At 44.5% G+C, this 19,288-nt stretch overlaps 1 protein-coding gene across 1 annotated transcript; it reads right to left on the bottom strand.

Annotated features, from left to right (window-relative positions):
- Positions 1–2,235: 2,235 nt before the first annotated feature.
- Positions 2,236–18,454, bottom strand: MRPL53 (mitochondrial ribosomal protein L53). Its single transcript, XM_069731528.1, has 3 exons — positions 18,283–18,454; positions 14,068–14,180; positions 2,236–2,525 (listed from the first exon to the last, which is right to left on the bottom strand). The coding sequence occupies exons 1-3, from the start codon at positions 18,375–18,377 to the stop codon at positions 2,413–2,415; spliced, it is 321 nt and encodes a 106-aa protein (XP_069587629.1). The 5' UTR covers positions 18,378–18,454; the 3' UTR covers positions 2,236–2,412.
- Positions 18,455–19,288: the final 834 nt, after the last annotated feature.

The following is a 19,288-nucleotide window of genomic DNA, read 5'->3' as shown; positions in this document are numbered from 1 at the left end:
TAGTGAGGAAAGAATGGTTGTAGATGACGAGGAAAAAGCTAACATATTAAACACCTTCTTCTCCACGGTATTCACGGTGGAAAATGAAATGCTAGGTGAAATCCCAAGAAACAATGAAAACCCTATATTAAGGGTCACCAATCTAACCCAAGAAGAGGTGCGAAACCGGCTAAATAAGATTAAAATAGATAAATCTCCGGGTCCGGATGGCATACACCCACGAGTACTAAGAGAACTAAGTAATGTAATAGATAAACCATTATTTCTTATTTTTAGTGACTCTATAGCGACAGGGTCTGTTCCGCAGGACTGGCGCATAGCAAATGTGGTGCCAATATTCAAAAAGGGCTCTAAAAGTGAACCTGGAAATTATAGGCCAGTAAGTCTAACCTCTATTGTTGGTAAAATATTTGAAGGGTTTCTGAGGGATGTTATTCTGGATTATCTCAATGAGAATAACTGTTTAACTCCATATCAGCATGGGTTTATGAGAAATCGCTCCTGTCAAACCAATCTAATCAGTTTTTATGAAGAGGTAAGCTATAGACTGGACCACGGTGAGTCATTGGACGTGGTATATCTCGATTTTTCCAAAGCGTTTGATACCGTGCCGCACAAGAGGTTGGTACACAAAATGAGAATGCTTGGTCTGGGGGAAAATGTGTGTAAATGGGTTAGTAACTGGCTTAGTGATAGAAAGCAGAGGGTGGTTATAAATGGTATAGTCTCTAACTGGGTCGCTGTGACCAGTGGGGTACCGCAGGGGTCAGTATTGGGACCTGTTCTCTTCAACATATTCATTAATGATCTGGTAGAAGGTTTACACAGTAAAATATCGATATTTGCAGATGATACAAAACTATGTAAAGCAGTTAATACAAGAGAAGATAGTATTCTGCTACAGATGGATCTGGATAAGTTGGAAACTTGGGCTGAAAGGTGGCAGATGAGGTTTAACAATGATAAATGTAAGGTTATACACATGGGAAGAGGGAATCAATATCACCATTACACACTGAACGGGAAACCACTGGGTAAATCTGACAGGGAGAAGGACTTGGGGATCCTAGTTAATGATAAACTTACCTGGAGCAGCCAGTGCCAGGCAGCAGCTGCCAAGGCAAACAGGATCATGGGGTGCATTAAAAGAGGTCTGGATACACATGATGAGAGCATTATACTGCCTCTGTACAAATCCCTAGTTAGACCGCACATGGAGTACTGTGTCCAGTTTTGGGCACCGGTGCTCAGGAAGGATATAATGGAACTAGAGAGAGTACAAAGGAGGGCAACAAAATTAATAAAGGGGATGGGAGAACTACAATACCCAGATAGATTAGCGAAATTAGGATTATTTAGTCTAGAAAAAAGACGACTGAGGGGCGATCTAATAACCATGTATAAGTATATAAGGGGACAATACAAATATCTCGCTGAGGATCTGTTTATACCAAGGAAGGTGACGGGCACAAGGGGGCATTCTTTGCGTCTGGAGGAGAGAAGGTTTTTCCACCAACATAGAAGAGGATTCTTTACTGTTAGGGCAGTGAGAATCTGGAATTGCTTGCCTGAGGAGGTGGTCATGGCGAACTCAGTCGAGGGGTTCAAGAGAGGCCTGGATGTCTTCCTGGAGCAGAACAATATTGTATCATACAATTATTAGGTTCTGTAGAAGGACGTAGATCTGGGTATTTATTATGATGGAATATAGGCTGAACTGGATGGACAAATGTCTTTTTTCGGCCTTACTAACTATGTTACTATGTTACTATGTTACCACCCTGCCACCTGAGTCAGACAGCCGGACTGGGAATCCTGACGATCGAAAAATGGACGATGTGTAGGGAGAGCGTGGGAGAGGTGCCGCCCTTTTGTGTCTGTAGGTATCCTATTCCTGAAGGGTGGATCCCCTCTCTCAGGTGGTGCTGTCATTGACGTTCGAATAAATAAAATGTAGCAGGTCGGAAAAAAATTATATAATTGCCACTGTCAATCCAATTTGCTGTTACTTGAGCTGCCCATAAAACAAAAAATAAGTGTCTGATACATAACAATAACTGTTACAGAATATGGAACACATTTTTAAGTATATTTACCGTGAGAAATATAAAAGGGAAAGGTTTCTATATTTCCACTCGTATATTTAAGCAGGAAGGATTCAAAGCTAGAAACTCAAACTTCCGAACATTTGGAAAATGAACGCAGGAATGCCTGGCTGTGATAAGTGACAACTCCTTTATATTTACTTAGCATTTTTTATTTTGTAATTTTTTTTAAAATATTTTTTAATAACAAAATTCCAATCTAATTGCAGTATAAACATAAGGGGAGTCCTACATGTTGGTCTGAGTCCCATACAGAATAAATAACTAATAGTAATGGCTCCTGTACATGCTGTGGAGAGGCTGCCGCTTATTTCTTCTCCTTGGCCTGCTGGTCTTTAGTGGAGCAGACGGCGCTCAGTTTCGCCAACATCTCCTTACAGGTCACGTTCTCGGATTTAATCACCAGCCGCTCACCGTCACCTGCAATCAGAAGAAACATCAGTCAGGTTTAGAAATAGGATTTTACATAGGACCAACCTACAGCGTATACAAAGCTGGATTTAAAGGGGTATTCCAATGTGGGGCAGTGACCACTGGGACACACACTGATCACCAGGATTGGGGTCTTGGACCCCTCGTTGAATGAAGCATGGCTGACAGAGAACCAAGTCCTGGGCTGTCAATACCACATTGACCACTACTGAGGGAAAACAGGATAATAGGAGGTCTTCATTGTGACAATGGGTGGAGGTTTTAGGCTATATTCACACTTTGCGGATTTTGCTGCGGATCCGCAGCGGATTTGACCGCTGCGGATCCGCAGCAGTTTCCCATGAGTTTACATTTCAATGTAAACCTATGGGAAACAAAAAACGCTGTGCACATGCTGCAGAAAAATCCGCGCGGAAACGCTGCGGATTACATTCCGCAGCATGTCACTTCTTTTCTGCGGATTTTCACCTGCTCCAATAGAAAACTGCAGATGAAAATCCGCAGAAGAAAACGCAGTAAAAACCGCGATAAATCCGCAGTAAAAACCGCGATGGGTTTTCACTGCGGATTTTGCAATTCTGCTGCGGAAAAATCCGCAGTGGAATCTGCAGAGTGTGAACATAGCCTCAGAGGTCGGACTCGGACTCCTAACAATCTAGCAGTTATGATCTAAGTAGTAGATAGGTGATAATTACCTGAGTGGTTTTGTTTTTTTCTTAGACTGGATCCTCTCAAAAATCCTTATCAGAAACCATTAAAAAAATGACTTGAAAACATTTCCCATCCACTTTTGCTGTTAATATTAGTTTTTTTTAATTTTTTTTATAGGGTTTATTTTCTCCTTTTCTGAAAGTACATTTTCTGCTTTTGGCGTGCATGAGCTTTTAACAGCTCATAAAAAAAAATTAAATTCTGGGATAATCAAATAATTTGTGCCTCATTGTAGGCGATACACGGGGGCTTCAATTTTATGACATTTTTCTATATATTTTTTTTTACCTTTATCTCACACAGTGCCCTCCATACAGAGGACCTTTGAGGGGCATTTTAACATATGAATACATTATTTTCATTGCCGGTTTCCAATGTAACTAAGGCTGGAATATTAGCCACAGGTACAGGGGACATTCAGCCTTCTAGCTGCAGAGGTCTCCTGGGACCCTGCAGCTCCTGCTCCCTCCCTGCACCTGTTGCTGAGCTTCAGTGCTTCCAAATTTGTATATACAAGCACTGTCTACAACGAGAAGGCAAGCATGGCAGCAAACCACATTAACCTTTTCTATTGAGAGTCTGGCTGTGTCTGACTGACAGCTGCCCACCTTTACAAGAGCTGGTTCAGTGGCATGTACAGGTCCTTCTCAAAAAATTAGCATATAGTGTTAAATTTCATTATTTACCATAATGTAATGATTACAATTAAACTTTCATATATTATAGATTCATTATCCACCAACTGAAATTTGTCAGGTCTTTTATTGTTTTAACACTGATGATTTTGGCATACAACTCCTGATAACCCAAAAAACCTGTCTCAATAAATTAGCATATCAAGAAAAGGTTCTCTAAACGACCTATTACCCTAATCTTCTGAATCAACTAATTAACTCTAAACACATGCAAAAGATACCTGAGGCTTTTATAAACTCCCTGCCTGGTTCATTACTCAAAACCCCCATCATGGGTAAGACTAGCGACCTGACAGATGTCAAGAAGGCCATCATTGACACCCTCAAGCAAGAGGGTAAGACCCAGAAAGAAATTTCTCAACAAATAGCCTGTTCCCAGAGTGCTGTATCAAGGCACCTCAATGGTAAGTCTGTTGGAAGGAAACAATGTGGCAGAAAACGCTGTACAACGAGAAGAGGAGACCGGACCCTGAGGAAGATTGTGGAGAAGGACCGATTCCAGACCTTGGGGAACCTGAGGAAGCAGTGGACTGAGTCTGGTGTGGAAACATCCAGAGCCACCGTGCACAGACGTGTGCAGGAAATGGGCTACAGGTGCCGCATTCCCCAGGTAAAGCCACTTTTGAACCATAAACAGCGGCAGAGGCGCCTGACCTGGGCTACAGAGAAGCAGCACTGGACTGTTGCTAAGTGGTCCCAAGTACTTTTTTCTGATGAAAGCAAATTTTGCATGTCATTCGGAAATCAAGGTACCAGATTCTGGAGGAAGACTGGGGAGAAGGAAATGCCAAAATGCCTGAAGTCCAGTGTCAAGTACCCACAGTCAGTGATGGTGCGGGGTGCCATGTCAGCTGCTGGTGTTGGTCCACTGTGTTTCATCAAGGGCAGGGTCAATGCAGCTAGCTATCAGGAGATTTTGGAGCACTTCATGCTTCCATCGGCTGAAATGCTTTATGGAGATGAAGATTTCATTTTTCAGCACGACCTGGCACCTGCTCACAGTGCCAAAACCACTGGTAAATGGTTTACTGACCATGGTATTACTGTGCTCAATTGGCCTGCCAACTCTCCTGACCTGAACCCCATAGAGAATCTGTGGGATATTGTGAAGAGAAAGTTGAGAGACGCAAGACCCAACACTCTGGATGAGCTTAAGGCCGCTATTGAAGCATCCTGGGCCTCCATAACATCTCAGCAGTGTCACAGGCTGATTGCCTCCATGCCACGCCGCATTGAAGCAGTCATTTCTGCCAAAGGATTCCCGACCAAGTATTGAGTGCATAACTGAACATTATTATTTGATGGTTTTTTTGTTTGTTATTAAAAAACACTTTTATTTGATTGGATGGGTGAAATATGCTAATTTATTGAGACAGGTTTTTTGGGTTATCAGGAGTTGTATGCCAAAATCATCAGTATTAAAACAATAAAAGACCTGACAAATTTCAGTTGGTGGATAATGAATCTATAATATATGAAAGTTTAATTGTAATCATTACATTATGGTAAATAATGAAATTTAACACTATATGCTAATTTTTTGAGAAGGACCTGTATATAGCAATCGAGAAGGCAAACAGTAATAAACCAGGTTTCCCTTTTTCTCAGGGGAGTCTGGCTGTGTCTGTCAGTCAGCTCTTCGCTCCTGAATGTTTTGCAGTCTCTTGGAAGCAGCTTTCTGCACTTACATTTTATAACGTCACTGCAAAGTGTGGACCACGCAGACATTGATAGGCTATGGATGCTATAGAAGTAGTTAAAAAAAAAAAAAACCCTAGAGAAAAGTGAAGGTCACTTCTCTGAAGGAGATCCTGATGGAATCTGCTCCAAACTAGCACTGTCAAATCAAAAGAATGCAAAAACACTTCAGAAAAGAAAATCTGTTCCAAAACTATTTAAAGAGAGACCTTTTATTTGATTTTTTCATCTAAACCGATTACTTTCTCCAACTGGTGCCGATTCACTGACTTTGGAACAGATTTTCTCTGTGCCCATTGCTCCAAAGTTACGTCCGTCCTGGTCATGAAGATGCACATTTTTCCACCAACTAAGGCTACTTTCACACTTGCGTTTTTCATCTTCCGTCACAATCCGATTTTTCCTGTAAAAAAATTTGCAGGATAATGCATTTTCAAATAGACTTGTATTAGCGACGGATGGCCATACGTTTCATCCGTCGTGCACTGGATCCGTCAGAAAATAGCGGTCCGTCGTGCGGAGAAAACATTCATAGGGGTCATTCCACATCACGTGGACCAGTTTTAAAAATCATCCCCACTTGACCTTCTCCGATTTTGCTGAACATTTATAAGGATGTACATGTATGTTTGAAAAGAGGTTCTGTAAATTTTTAGGGCCAGATCTCAAATACATTGGGCACTGTTGACCTTTCACTGGAGGTTCCACCAAGCCTGCAGCTTCAGCTAAGAGGATTTTGCAAACTTTGGCACATAGCCATTAGAGTTCTATACTGCTATGATGCTGAAATTTGGCATACTAGCTCAACTTTTGCTGCTAAACACAATAAAATTATTACCGGCTATGACAAAACAATATTTCGGCCGCAATTTTGTGTCAAAGTAGCTTGAAAAACGCGTCGCATAAAATTTATGCCAAACTTTGCCCATATATAACTCAAGACCAAATACCAATAGTAACTGGTGCTGGTGCTTTGCCCTGTACACCAAACATCTACATGACTTTGCATTGCTGCAATATCACGGTCAAAGCATATGTATTTGTGGAAATATTCACACCCACATATGATGAAAAACTTTAAAAAAAAAAAACGAATTTTACCTATTCTTAAGTCAAATTTCTCAAAAAGGGTACCCCTAAAATATATTAATTCTGATATCATTAGAAAGAGCACATTTTTCTCTACAAGGATCATTGTTTTTTTTTTGGAGTCTCTCAGTTTAAGAAATGAAAAATGCCACTGAACATGGTGTTATTTATTAATACGCAATGAATGGTAACTGCACTATTCAAACCCTTGCGTTGGTCCATGGTGGTTATACCACAACCAATTCCCTAAGAATTGGTATTATAATCCTATTAAGAATTGTAATAATGCTGTCTTTTGAGAACTGGCAGCCCCATCGCCTAGGAGCCATGGCCGATAGCCGTGCAATGCGAGCCTTGGGCGGTCTCTTTATCGCAGGTTCCGAAGCCTGAGGGTGGGTGTCTTTGCCTAGGATCCCAAGCCTAATATTAGGTATCTTTTGTTGGTTCCCAAGCCATAATGTTCAGTCTAAGTGGTCTGGAATTGTTGCTGAATTTGCAACATAATCGGTTCAGAAGCTGTATTGTCGTTCCACTGCTGTTGCAGCTGGTGCTGGAATTATTGCAATGATTGACTGCTCGGGAATCCAGCATGTATCATTTCTCACAGGCCAGTGAAAGAAGCTAGCTGGTCCATGAGGATGCATAAAATTTATTAATGCATCAGTACTAGCTGAAGAGCCCGGCGTTGCCTGGGCATAGTAAATATCTGTGGTTAGTTATAGCACCTCACTTCTCTTATTTTCCCATCACGCCTCTCATTTTCCCCCCTCACATCTCTCATTTTCTCCCTCACATCTCTCATTCCCCCCTAACACTTGTCATTTCGACCTCACATCTGTCATTTTCCGATCACTCCATGATTTTCCCTCACTCCTCTCATTTTGCACTCACACCTTTTAATTTTCACCTCACACCTATCATTTTCCCCTCAGTATATACGTTTGTCATCTACCTTAAATATAGTATACACCTGTATGTCGTATGGACGCGGTACATTGATAACATATTGATTATCTGGCAGGGATCAGGAGAACTATTACAGGACTTCATGTCATCACTGAATAACAATGATCGTAATATTTTTCTAACATATACGAGTAACAGTGATGGCGCTGAGTTCCTTGATGTCCGTCTTATACGTAACACTAGTGGCGAGCTGCAGACAAATATATACCGTAAGCCAACATCCACAAACTCTTTGTTGCATGCCTCCTCATCTCACCCCAGCTACATGATTCAATCTGTACCAACTGGGCAGTTCCTACGACTTCGGAGACTGTGCTCTACGGAGAGTGATTTTCTGGCGCAGGCACAGGAACTGAAAGGTAGGTTAGTAGAACATGGGTATAGTAACCGCATGATAAAAAAGGCCTTTAATAGGGCCAAACATGCATCCAGGCATGGGCTCTTATATGAGTCTAAAGTCCAAAAAAGATCAGGAGATTGTCAGATTCGTTACTAACTTCCACTCTCAATTTCCCATGATGAGGAGAATCTTGGATAGGTCCTGGCATATTTTAAAAGCGGACCCAATAATCTCTCGGTTTATTCCTGAGAGGGCAGGCATTGCGGCCAGGCGGTCCAAGAACCTACGTGATCTGTTGGTTCATAACCACTATTCTAGTGAGCCGTGAACCACATTCTTGGATAAAATGTCGGGTAGGAATGGATGTAGGCCCTGTGGGCATTGTGTCGCCTGCGCTAATATTGATCAGTATGACACCTTCTCTAACTCAGATGGATCTCGCCAATTTTCCATAAGTAAACGTATTACCTGCTCTAGCAGGAATGTCATCTATTATGCACTGTGTCCGTGTGACAAAATTTACGTCGGAATGACGACACGGCAGTTTAAAGTGCGGGTTAAGGAACATGTCAGAGGGATCATGGCGGCAGGCGACAATGGGGATACATCCATATTAAAAATTATACCCTGGCATTTTTTAAATATCATGGTAGTGATGCCAGCCTCCTCAGAATTAGAGGAATTGATATGTTTGAGGTTGGGATGCGTGGTGGTGCAAACTTTAAAAGACTGGCTCAAATAGAGTCCAGGTGGATCTGGACCTTGGACACCGTCCACCCAAAAGGACTGAATGAGAATATTAGATCACAGGTTCTGACTGGTGTGTTGGGTACCATGGTCCTCTAGGATGCTGTTGCTTGTTTTTTATTGTCTTTACATTGTTCTTATTTTTTATAGCATATATGTGTATATAGATGTTTTGTCGGTGCCGAGCCCGGATAGAGCCGTATCTACGAAGGACGAAGAGTTCATTTGGAATGTTATCTTCGGCTGATCATCAGAAGAACTATACCCACATAATTTCTCCCCCCCCCCCCCCCCTTCTTTCCTATATGGGATTCTGATTTTATGGAGACTCAACGAGGGAGGCCAAGCCTGAAGATGAAGGACATATAATGTTATTCTTCCACTGTGAGAGTCCTCTCTTATTTTGTATGCATAATATTGACAATGTCGTGTTGCAGGTCTCCTAGAAATTTGTTGTTTGGGGTCAGCATATGAAGAGGGTATCTTTTAATTCCATATTTGGACATCATGGGGGGGATGTGAATTTGTCGTCCGCTGCTGTACGGTGTTTACATCGAGGGTTTGATACTTGCCTATATACTTGCCTGTATTATGAAATGTCCCGGTTGCAACTTGATATGTTGCCAAATCATGCCCTAATTGGGGTGAAATAATTATGGTATTAATCATGGATTGTTCATACTACTCTTGGGGACTATTGGGGTGCAATATCTGAACCGGTTATAAATTTCTTTGGACACATACCGGCAGTGTTTTTTCTCTCTCCAGATATTTTGATACTGCGGTGCCTTCTCTGTGCGCCACCTAGCGTCCGGATGTTGTCGTCACGTGTTGCCCCAGTGACCACTTCTCCGGCGCGTGTGGGCTGTGTCGGCTGGCATCATGGTTGTCATGGATACCTTACGTCACTTCCAGCCATGCGTACTAGGCAGTATGGACGCCATTTACATTTACATTCATCACCACGGTGTGTGGCCGGCTTCCGTGCTTGAGAGGGGGATGGTGACCACGTTGGGCTCCAGTGTTGGCCTCCCCTTCACCTGCTGCGATCCCGGGCTTGCGCTGCGGTTGCCATGGATACGGAACAACACTTCCGGTTTTCGTGTGTTACGTACTTCCGGTCTCGGCCTTTTTAAACTCACGGTTTATGCATTATGGTATGCCCCCTGACGAAGGTGCTTCACCGAAACGCACGTTGGGGCGGGCGCACATCCCCTGGATACCCTGACCGCATCAGTTGTAAGTAATTACTACTATTATGCATTTATGAGATGTAGAAACTGCTGGTAATTATGGTAACTATGATATATATGGGGAGATCCCTGCAGTTCTGGCCCCTTAGCTCTTTTTTCAGCGGCAATTGCTTTTGATATAATGGTGGCCACATACCAATTTGGTATGGAGTGGGTGTGTCCAGGGTCTGTGCTCCCCTGCTTTTTCTTTGCATAGCATTTTTTAGGATATGGTTCACATACTTAATTTCTGTCCACGAGTGTCTGTCATATTTTATTAACAAAGTGGATTTATATTTTTTGCATATAATCTTGACTGTAGCATCGTTCTTTTTGTGGTGTGTGGTTTTCAACATTGACGATTAGTCATATTGTCCTCCGCTATTTGGGTCTTATTTGAGGACTACCTTTATAATGTGGTTATGCCTTATGAGCTATTGTTTTCATGTCCTGTATATAGTATATACCTGTATGTCATCTCCCCTGTATATAGTATATACCTGTATGTCATCTCTCCTGTAAATAGTATATACCTGCTGTATGTCATCTCCTCTTGTATATTGTATATACCTGTATGTCATCTCCTCTAATATATAGTATATCCCTGTATGTCATCTCCTCCTATATATAGTATATTCCTGTATGTCATCTCCTCCTATATATAGTATATCCCTGTATGTCATCTCCTCCTATATACAGTATATCCCTGTATGTCATCTCCTCCTGTACATAGTATATACCTGTAAGTCATCTCCTCCTGTATATACCTGTGTCATCTGCTCCTGTATATAGTATATACCTGTATGTCATCTCCTCCTGTATATAGTATATACCTGTAAGTCATCTCCTTCTGTATATAGTATATACCTGTAAGTCATCTCCTTCTGTATATAGTATATACCTGTAAGTCATCTCCTCCTGTATATAGTATATACCTGTATGTCATCTCCCCTGTAAATAGTATATACCTGCTGTGTGTCATCTCCTCCTGTATTAGACCTTGTTCACACGTTATTTGGTCAGTATTTTTACCTCAATATTTGTAAGCTAAATTGACAGCCTAATAAATCCCCAGCTAACATACACATAATAGACAGGTCATGTGACTGACAGCTGCCGTATTTCCTATATGGTATATTTGTTGTAATTTGTCTGCTTATTAATCAGATTTTTATTTTTGAAGGATAATACCAGACTTGTGTGTGTTTTAGGGCGAGTTTCATGTGTCAAGTTGTGTGTGTTGAGTTGCATGTGGCGACATGCATGTAGCGACGTTTGTGAGATGAGTTTTGTGAGGCGACATGCGTATAGCAACTTTTTGTGTGTCGAGTTGCATGTGACAGGTTAGTGTAGCAAGTTGTGTGCAGCAAGTTTTGCGCGTGGCGAGTTTTGTGTGGTGCTTGTTGCGTATGTGCAAGTTTTGTGTGAGGCAACTTTTCCATGTGTTACAAATTTGGGCATGTGGCAATTTTTCCGCATGTGCAAGTTTTGCATGTGGCGAGTTTTCCATGAGGTGAGTTTTGCACGTGTGGCGAGTTTTGCATGTGGCGAATTTTTCGCATGGCGAGTTTTGAGCGGTGACTCTTGTGTTTTGACTTTTATGTGGCGAGGTTGGTGCATGTGTGGTGAAATGTGTGCTGAGGGTGGTATATGTGTTCAAGCACGTGGAAGTGTGTGGCGCATTTTGTGTGTGTGTTCATATCCCCGTGTGTGGTGAGTATCCCATGTCGGGGCCCCACCTTAGCAACTGTATGGTATATACTCTTTGGCACCATCGCTCTCACTCTTTAAGTCCCCTTTGTTCACATCTGGCAGCTGTCAATTTGCCTCCAACACTTTTCCTTTCACTTTTTCCCCCCCATTATGTAGATAGGGGCAAAATTGTTTGGTGAATTGGAACGCGCGGGGTTAAAATTTCGCCTCACAACATAGTCTATGACGCTCTCGGGGTCCAGACGTGTGACTGTGCAAAGTTTTGTGGCTGTAGCTGCGATGGTGCAGATGCCAATCCCGGACATACACACACATATACTTCCTTACTGACCAAAATCCCACAATGTCTGTCTGCTATTTCATCCTTCTTTTCTGCTCTTTTTCTAAAACTGAAGATGGACAAAACAGAATCCATTATCTTTCCCCCACCTCACTCTACCCCTCCACCCGACCTATCCACCAATGTCAATGGCTGCTCACTTTCCCCGGTCCCGCACGCTCAGTGCCTCGGGATGCTCCTTGACTCTACCCCTCTCTTTCAAGCCACATATCCAAGCCCTTGCCTCCTCTTGCCGATTCCAACTCAAAAACATTTCCTGGATCCGTACATTCCTTGACCATGAAACCACAAAAACACTAGTACATGCCCTTATCTCCCGCCTCGCCTACTGCAATCTGCTACTCTCTGGCCTCCCCTCTAGCACTCTGACACCACTCCAATCCATCCTAAACTCTGCTGCCCGACTAATCCACCTGTCTCCCCGTTACTCCCCAGCCTCTCTTCTCTGCCAGGCCCTTCACTGGCTTCCTATTGCCCAGAGGCTACAGTTCAAAACACTAACAATGACATACAAAGCCATTCACAATCTGTCTCCTCCATATATCTGCGTCATGGTCTCCCGGTACCTACCTACACGCAACCTTCGATCATCTCATGATCTCCTTCTCTACTCCCCTCTCATCTCTTCCTCCCACAACCGTATCCAAGACTTCTCCCGTGCTTCCCCTATACTCTGGAACTCTCTACCCCAACACATCAGGCTCTCACCTACCACGGAAACCTTGAAAAGGAACCTGAAGACCCACCTCTTACGACAAGCCTACAACCTGCAGTGATCCCCAGTCTACTGAACCGCCACATGACCAGCTCTACCGTCACCTAGTGTATCCTCACCCATCCCCTGTAGACTGTGAGCACTTGCGGGCAGGGTCCTCTCTCCTCCTGTACTTGTGTGTGCCTTGTTTTACTCATGTTTATTGTTCTTGTCAATATTTGCCCCATTCACATGTAAATCGCCATGGAATAAATGGCGCTATAAAAATGAATAATAACATACATACACACATTCAGCTTTATATCTATATACATAATTGCCTACGGGTCACTTCCGTCTGTGTCAGTCCTTCTGTCACTGTTATTCGTTCGCTGATTGGTCTCGGCAGCTGCCTGTCATGGCTGCCGCGACCAATCAGCGACGGCCACAGTTCGATTAGTCCCTCCCCTGCACTCACTGCCCGGCGCCCGCTCCGTAATCCCCTCCACTCACCGCTCACACAGGGTTAATGGCAGCGGTAACGGCCCGCGATGTAACGCACTCCGTTACCGCTGCTATTAACCCTGTGTGTCCCCAACTATTTACTATTGATGCTGCCTATGCAGCATCAATAGTAAAAATAGGTCATGTTAAAAATAATAAAAAAAACAAAAAACCTGCTATACTCACCCTCCGCCGCCTTTGCCGCTCCTCGCCACGCTCCCGGGACAGCTCCATTGCAAGTGGCAGCTTCCGCTCCCAGGGCTGGTGTGCGACAAGGACCTGCCGTGATGTCACGGTCATGTGACCGCGACGTCGTTATAGGTCCTGCTCACACCAGCCCTGGGACCGGAAGCTGGCGCTTGCAATGAAGCGGTCCAGGGAGCGTGGCGAGGAGCGGGAAAGGCGGCGGATGGTGAGTATAGCAGGACTTCCAACTGGCCTTCGGAAGGTGAGTATATGTTTATTTTTTATTTTAGGTCTCTATACTATGTGGCTCTGTGCTGGGCAATATACTACGTGGCTGGGCAATATACTACGTGGCTGGGCAATATACTACGTGGACATGCATATTCTAGAATACAATAATGCGTTAGAATCGGGCCACTATCTAGTGTTAGATAATACCCCAATATACAGTGATCGCTAGAGGGACACTATGGTTCTATACTATTCTAATACATGATGTGTGTGCTCTATATAGAAGGGTTTTTTGGATAATTATTGTGTCTTGTTGTAATGAGCTTTCAGGTAAACGCACAACACTTCCACCAGGATAAGTCGTCATTATCTTATGAAACTTACCAAACAAAATGTCTACTACAGGCTCGGAGTTGTCATGTCTCACATCAACATCTATCTTACAATTTGTGTTGGTGGTGCGGATTTTTTTGATGTTGATAACTTCCAAAAATTCTCTGCAAAAAAAACATTAAGACATACAGATAAATATACCAGGCAGAATCTGACTACATAAATCAGGACATTACCAGCCATGTCATTCCATAAGGCCACGTCTACACTATGCAGATTTCTGCCATGACCCGAGATCTGACGGAAATCAATGACAGAAAACGCTCAGTGTGGGTGCGATGATCATGGCATTTCCCTAGGTCACACAGTATGCTCAGAACAGGGAAAAATAACTAAATGCTCTCCCTCTCCTGGGCTGGCATCACTCCTCCTCCTCACTGCTGTATCGCCTGCCAGTCTGCTGGGACCAATAACCGAGGGACGAGTGAGTGGTGACTCGGAACTGCTGCAGCCAATCAGCATCTGCAATCTTCACTTTTTGGCCAAGTCAGAATAGGCCTAGGACCACACGGCCACATGTGTCACACGACTGCAGTTCTCAGAAAAGTTATAACCTGCTGTGACTCTTTCAAAGTTACTATTTTGCTATAAAAAAAAAAAAAGGTCAAATCACAGTTGTCACCCACTGGAGCCCTTCATGTACAGTAGTGGCGCACCGCCATGGATATGAGGCAGCCGTGCTCCATATAGAGAAGGCAGAGAACGACTCCACCTTCCTGATCGCTGTAAATACAGCTCTACATAAGCAGTGTATTATTATTATTATTATTTATTAATATAACACCATTTATTCCATGGCACTTTACATGTGAGGAGGGGTATACATAATAAAAACAGGTACAATAATCTTAAGTAGAAACGTCAAAAAAAGAGATAAATAATAGGGGAATAGGTCTGCCTAGGTATCAGGGCACCTGTATCTCTGACCTCCGGTTCATTATCTTTGCCCCGAGGAACCGAATGACGGGGAAACGCGTCGGGGCGTTGGCTGACAGCTAAGTGTCTCTTTTTTGGGGGGCTAACACCCTTTCTGCTTGCTGTCTTTGGAACCATCTATCTCTGTCTATCTGACTGTGCATGAGTATAAGTACCTACCACTTGTCATCAGTGTTTATCTATTGTTGTCAGCCTTTATTATATTATCTTATTTTATCAGATTGCGGCTGAGTGCATTCTACCATTTTCATTTCCTGTATAGCATTATGAGTTTATATATTATTATGGATGTTGGCTGCTATGCTGGAGCATTTAAACATCACTGAATGCTGTGAATACACTGATTACTGTTAATGGTTATCTATGAGGTGCTGCCGTGCACAATTTTTATCCTAGACTGAACCAGGTCTTTTGTTTATATATCTCCCTTGCTACTATCATCCCGTTGACTATGCACATGGCTCTATCTTTGTGGGGTGTATAGTAAGACTAGAATATCAAACGCTGTGAACATATAGGTGTATATCTTTGCTTGGTTTTCTTAGCGTTTTGATTGTCCTATACCTAATCTTTAATGCAGGATTTTGATATATACAGGTCCTTCTCAAAAAATTAGCATATAGTGTTAAATTTCATTATTTACCATAATGTAATGATTACAATTAAACTTTCATATATTATAGATTCATTATCCACCAACTGAAATTTGTCAGGTCTTTTATTGTTTTAATACTGATGATTTTGGCATACAACTCCTGATAACCCAAAAAACCTGTCTCAATAAATTAGCATATCAAGAAAAGGTTCTCTAAACGACCTATTACCCTAATCTTCTGAATCAACTAATTAACTCTAAACACATGCAAAAGATACCTGAGGCTTTTATAAACTCCCTGCCTGGTTCATTACTCAAAACCCCCATCATGCGTAAGACTAGCGACCTGACAGATGTCAAGAAGGCCATCATTGACACCCTCAAGCAAGAGGGTAAGACCCAGAAAGAAATTTCTCAACAAATAGGCTGTTCCCAGAGTGCTGTATCAAGGCACCTCAATGGTAAGTCTGTTGGAAGGAAACAATGTGGCAGAAAACGCTGTACAACGAGAAGAGGAGACCGGACCCTGAGGAAGATTGTGGAGAAGGACCGATTCCAGACCTTGGGGAACCTGAGGAAGCAGTGGACTGAGTCTGGTGTGGAAACATCCAGAGCCACCGTGCACAGGCGTGTGCAGGAAATGGGCTACAGGTGCCGCATTCCCCAGGTAAAGCCACTTTTGAACCATAAACAGCGGCAGAGGCGCCTGACCTGGGCTACAGAGAAGCAGCACTGGACTGTTGCTAAGTGGTCCCAAGTACTTTTTTCTGATGAAAGCAAATTTTGCATGTCATTCGGAAATCAAGGTGCCAGAGTCTGGAGGAAGACTGGGGAGAAGGAAATGCCAAAATGCCTGAAGTCCAGTGTCAAGTACCCACAGTCAGTGATGGTGTGGGGTGCCATGTCAGCTGCTGGTGTTGGTCCACTGTGTTTCATCAAGGGCAGGGTCAATGCTTTATGGTGATGAAGATTTCATTTTTTCAGCACGACCTGGCACCTGCTCACAGTGCCAAAACCACTGGTAAATGGTTTACTGACCATGGTATTACTGTGCTCAATTGGCCTGCCAACTCTCCTGACCTGAACCCCATAGAGAATCTGTGGGATATTGTGAAGAGAAAGTTGAGAGACGCAAGACCCAACACTCTGGTTGAGCTTAAGGCCGCTATTGAAGCATCCTGGGCCTCCATAACATCTCAGCAGTGTCACAGGCTGATTGCCTCCATGCCACGCCGCATTGAAGCAGTCATTTCTGCCAAAGGATTCCCGACCAAGTATTGAGTGCATAACTGAACATTATTATTTGATGTTTTTTTTGTTTGTTATTAAAAAACACTTTTATTTGATTGGATGGGTGAAATATGCTAATTTATTGAGACAGGTTTTTTGGGTTATCAGGAGTTGTATGCCAAAATCATCAGTATTAAAACAATAAAAGACCTGACACATTTCAGTTGGTGGATAATGAATCTATAATATATGAAAGTTTAATTGTAATCATTACATTATGGTAAATAATGAAATTTAACACTATATGCTAATTTTTTGAGAAGGACCTGTAATTGTTTTTCATTTGCTCATTGTTTTCCCTCCTATAGTTTTGCCAGTGATTTAACAGGGTGAGCAGGTGTTAGCCGCCGTGGAGTGGGGGCGCCAAATACTCTATCAGGGTGCCAACCTCCACTGTTAGGAAGGGACAGCAGGCAAGCATAGGGGCAGTATATTAGGTTAGGTGCACAACTAAATTCTTTTTGTATGTATTTTTGTCTGTCTCACTGGGAACTGGTATTCTTATGGATATTTCACGCCGACGGGGGGGGTTTACGGGCGATCACGCCGACGGGGGGGGAGGTGACGGGCGATCACGCCGACGGGAGGGGGGGGGGTGACGGGCGATCACGCCGACGGGGGGGGGGGGGGGGGGTGACGGGCGATCACGCCGACGGGAGGGGGGGGGGGTGACGGGCGATCACGCCGACGGCGGGGGGCGACGGGCGATCACGCCGACAGGGGGGGGGGGGGTGACGGGCGATCACGCCGACGGGGGGGGGGGGGGGTGACGGGCGATCACGCCGACGGGGGGGGGGGTGACGGGCGATCACGCCGACGGGGGGGGGTGGGGGTGACGGGCGATCACGCCGAAGGGAGGGGGGGGGGTGACGGGCGATCACGCCGACGGCGGGGGGGGCGACGGGCGATCACGCCGACGGGGGGGGGGGGTGACGGGCGATCACGCCGACGGGGGGGGGGGGGGTGACGGGCGATCACGCCGACGGGGGGGGGGGGGGGGGTGACGGGCGATCACGCCGACGGGGTGACGGGCGACCACGCCGACGGGGGGGGGGAGGTGACGGGCGATCACGCCGACGGGGGGTGGCACAAATTGATAAAACTACAACACTGTAACCAAAAACCAGAATAATAAAACCATGGGACAACTGCTCCGTCTGATTCATGGGTTTCAGGTACAAAAAGAATAAAAAGCAATTAAGGAACCCCATGCTGTATGAAATGGAGGCAATGAAGGCAGCAAAGACCCATCTTCCAAAGAAAAAAAGGAAACTCAAGCTTTGCAGAAATTGCTGTCACCCAGAAAGAGTCAATGACAGTGAACTGAAAAGTGACAAGACCCCAAAACCAGCGGCGCTGCCCCCTGCACACAGCCCCGGCCTCACCTGGTGGACTGCACGTTGGGCCGGAGGGGACACAGGCGGACACTGATGCTCCGCACCGACTTCAGCACCACGTTCATGCCCTTGGCGGCCGCCATAGTAGCTGCAAACCGGGCAGCTGAGCTGCAGACTACAACTCCCAGAACTCCCCGCTCATGCCCATAGAGGAAGCTGCTCGGTAGTGAGGCATGCTGGGAAATGTAGTAAGTGGCGCAGTAGAGGAGGCGGGGACATGGCTGGAGGTGGGCGTGCAACATGCTGCTCCGTAGACAGCAGTGAGCCAGCGGTGCCGCGGGGTCTCTCAGTCATGTGATCACGGAGTATATAAACCGCTCACCTGTGTGACCTGCGGCAGAGCTCCAGGACTGGTTGCTTTCTCACTCTCCTCTCTCACTTGGGTGTATACATATCTTTTTAACCCCTTCACGCTGCAGCCCTTTTTCGTTTTCGTGTTTCAGTTTTTGGCTCCCCTTCTTCCCACAGCCGTAACTTTTCTCGTTTTCTTTCAATATGGGCATGTGAGGGCATGTTTTTTGCGGGACGAGGTGTACCTTTCAATTACATCATTGGTTTTACCATGTCGTGTACTAGAAACCGGGAAAAAAATTCCAAGTGCGATGAAATTGCATAAAACTGCAATCCCTTAACAGGTTTTTTGTTTTTTTTTACCACATGAAAGCTAAAACTGACCTGCTAGTATGATTCTCCTGGTTATTATGAGTTCGTAGACACCAAACATTGTATTTTATTTACATTTTTTTAACCCTTTTACCCCCAAGGGTGGTTTGCACGTTAACCCCTTCCCGACCCATGACGCCACGTAGGCGTCATGAAAGTCGGTGCCATTCCGACCCATGACGCCTATGCGGCGTCATGGAAAGATCGCGTCCCTGCAGGCCGGGTGAAAGGGTTAACTCCCATTTCACCCGATCTGCAGGGACAGGGGGAGTGGTAGTTTAGCCCAGGGGGGTGGCTTCACCCCCTCGTGGCTACGATCGCTCTGATTGGC

Source organism: Ranitomeya imitator, chromosome 6, assembly GCF_032444005.1.
Source record: "Ranitomeya imitator isolate aRanImi1 chromosome 6, aRanImi1.pri, whole genome shotgun sequence".
Lineage (NCBI taxonomy): Eukaryota > Metazoa > Chordata > Amphibia > Anura > Dendrobatidae > Ranitomeya > Ranitomeya imitator.
Note: the sequence above shows the minus strand (reverse complement) of the source record. Positions and strands in the feature narration are given on the sequence as shown.

What these genes read in the sequence shown, in the direction of transcription:
- MRPL53 (XM_069731528.1), bottom strand. Translation starts at nt 18,377, where the DNA reads ATGGCGGCCGCCAAGGGCATGAACGTGGTGCTGAAGTCGGTGCGGAGC. An exon ending in CCCAACGTGCAGTCCACCAG is followed by an intron (nt 14,181 to 18,282) that starts GTGAGGCCGGGG and finishes TTTTTTTTGCAG; the next exon opens with AGAATTTTTGGAAGTTATCA. An exon ending in TGTAGTAGACATTTTGTTTG is followed by an intron (nt 2,526 to 14,067) that starts GTAAGTTTCATA and finishes TTCTGATTGCAG; the next exon opens with GTGACGGTGAGCGGCTGGTG.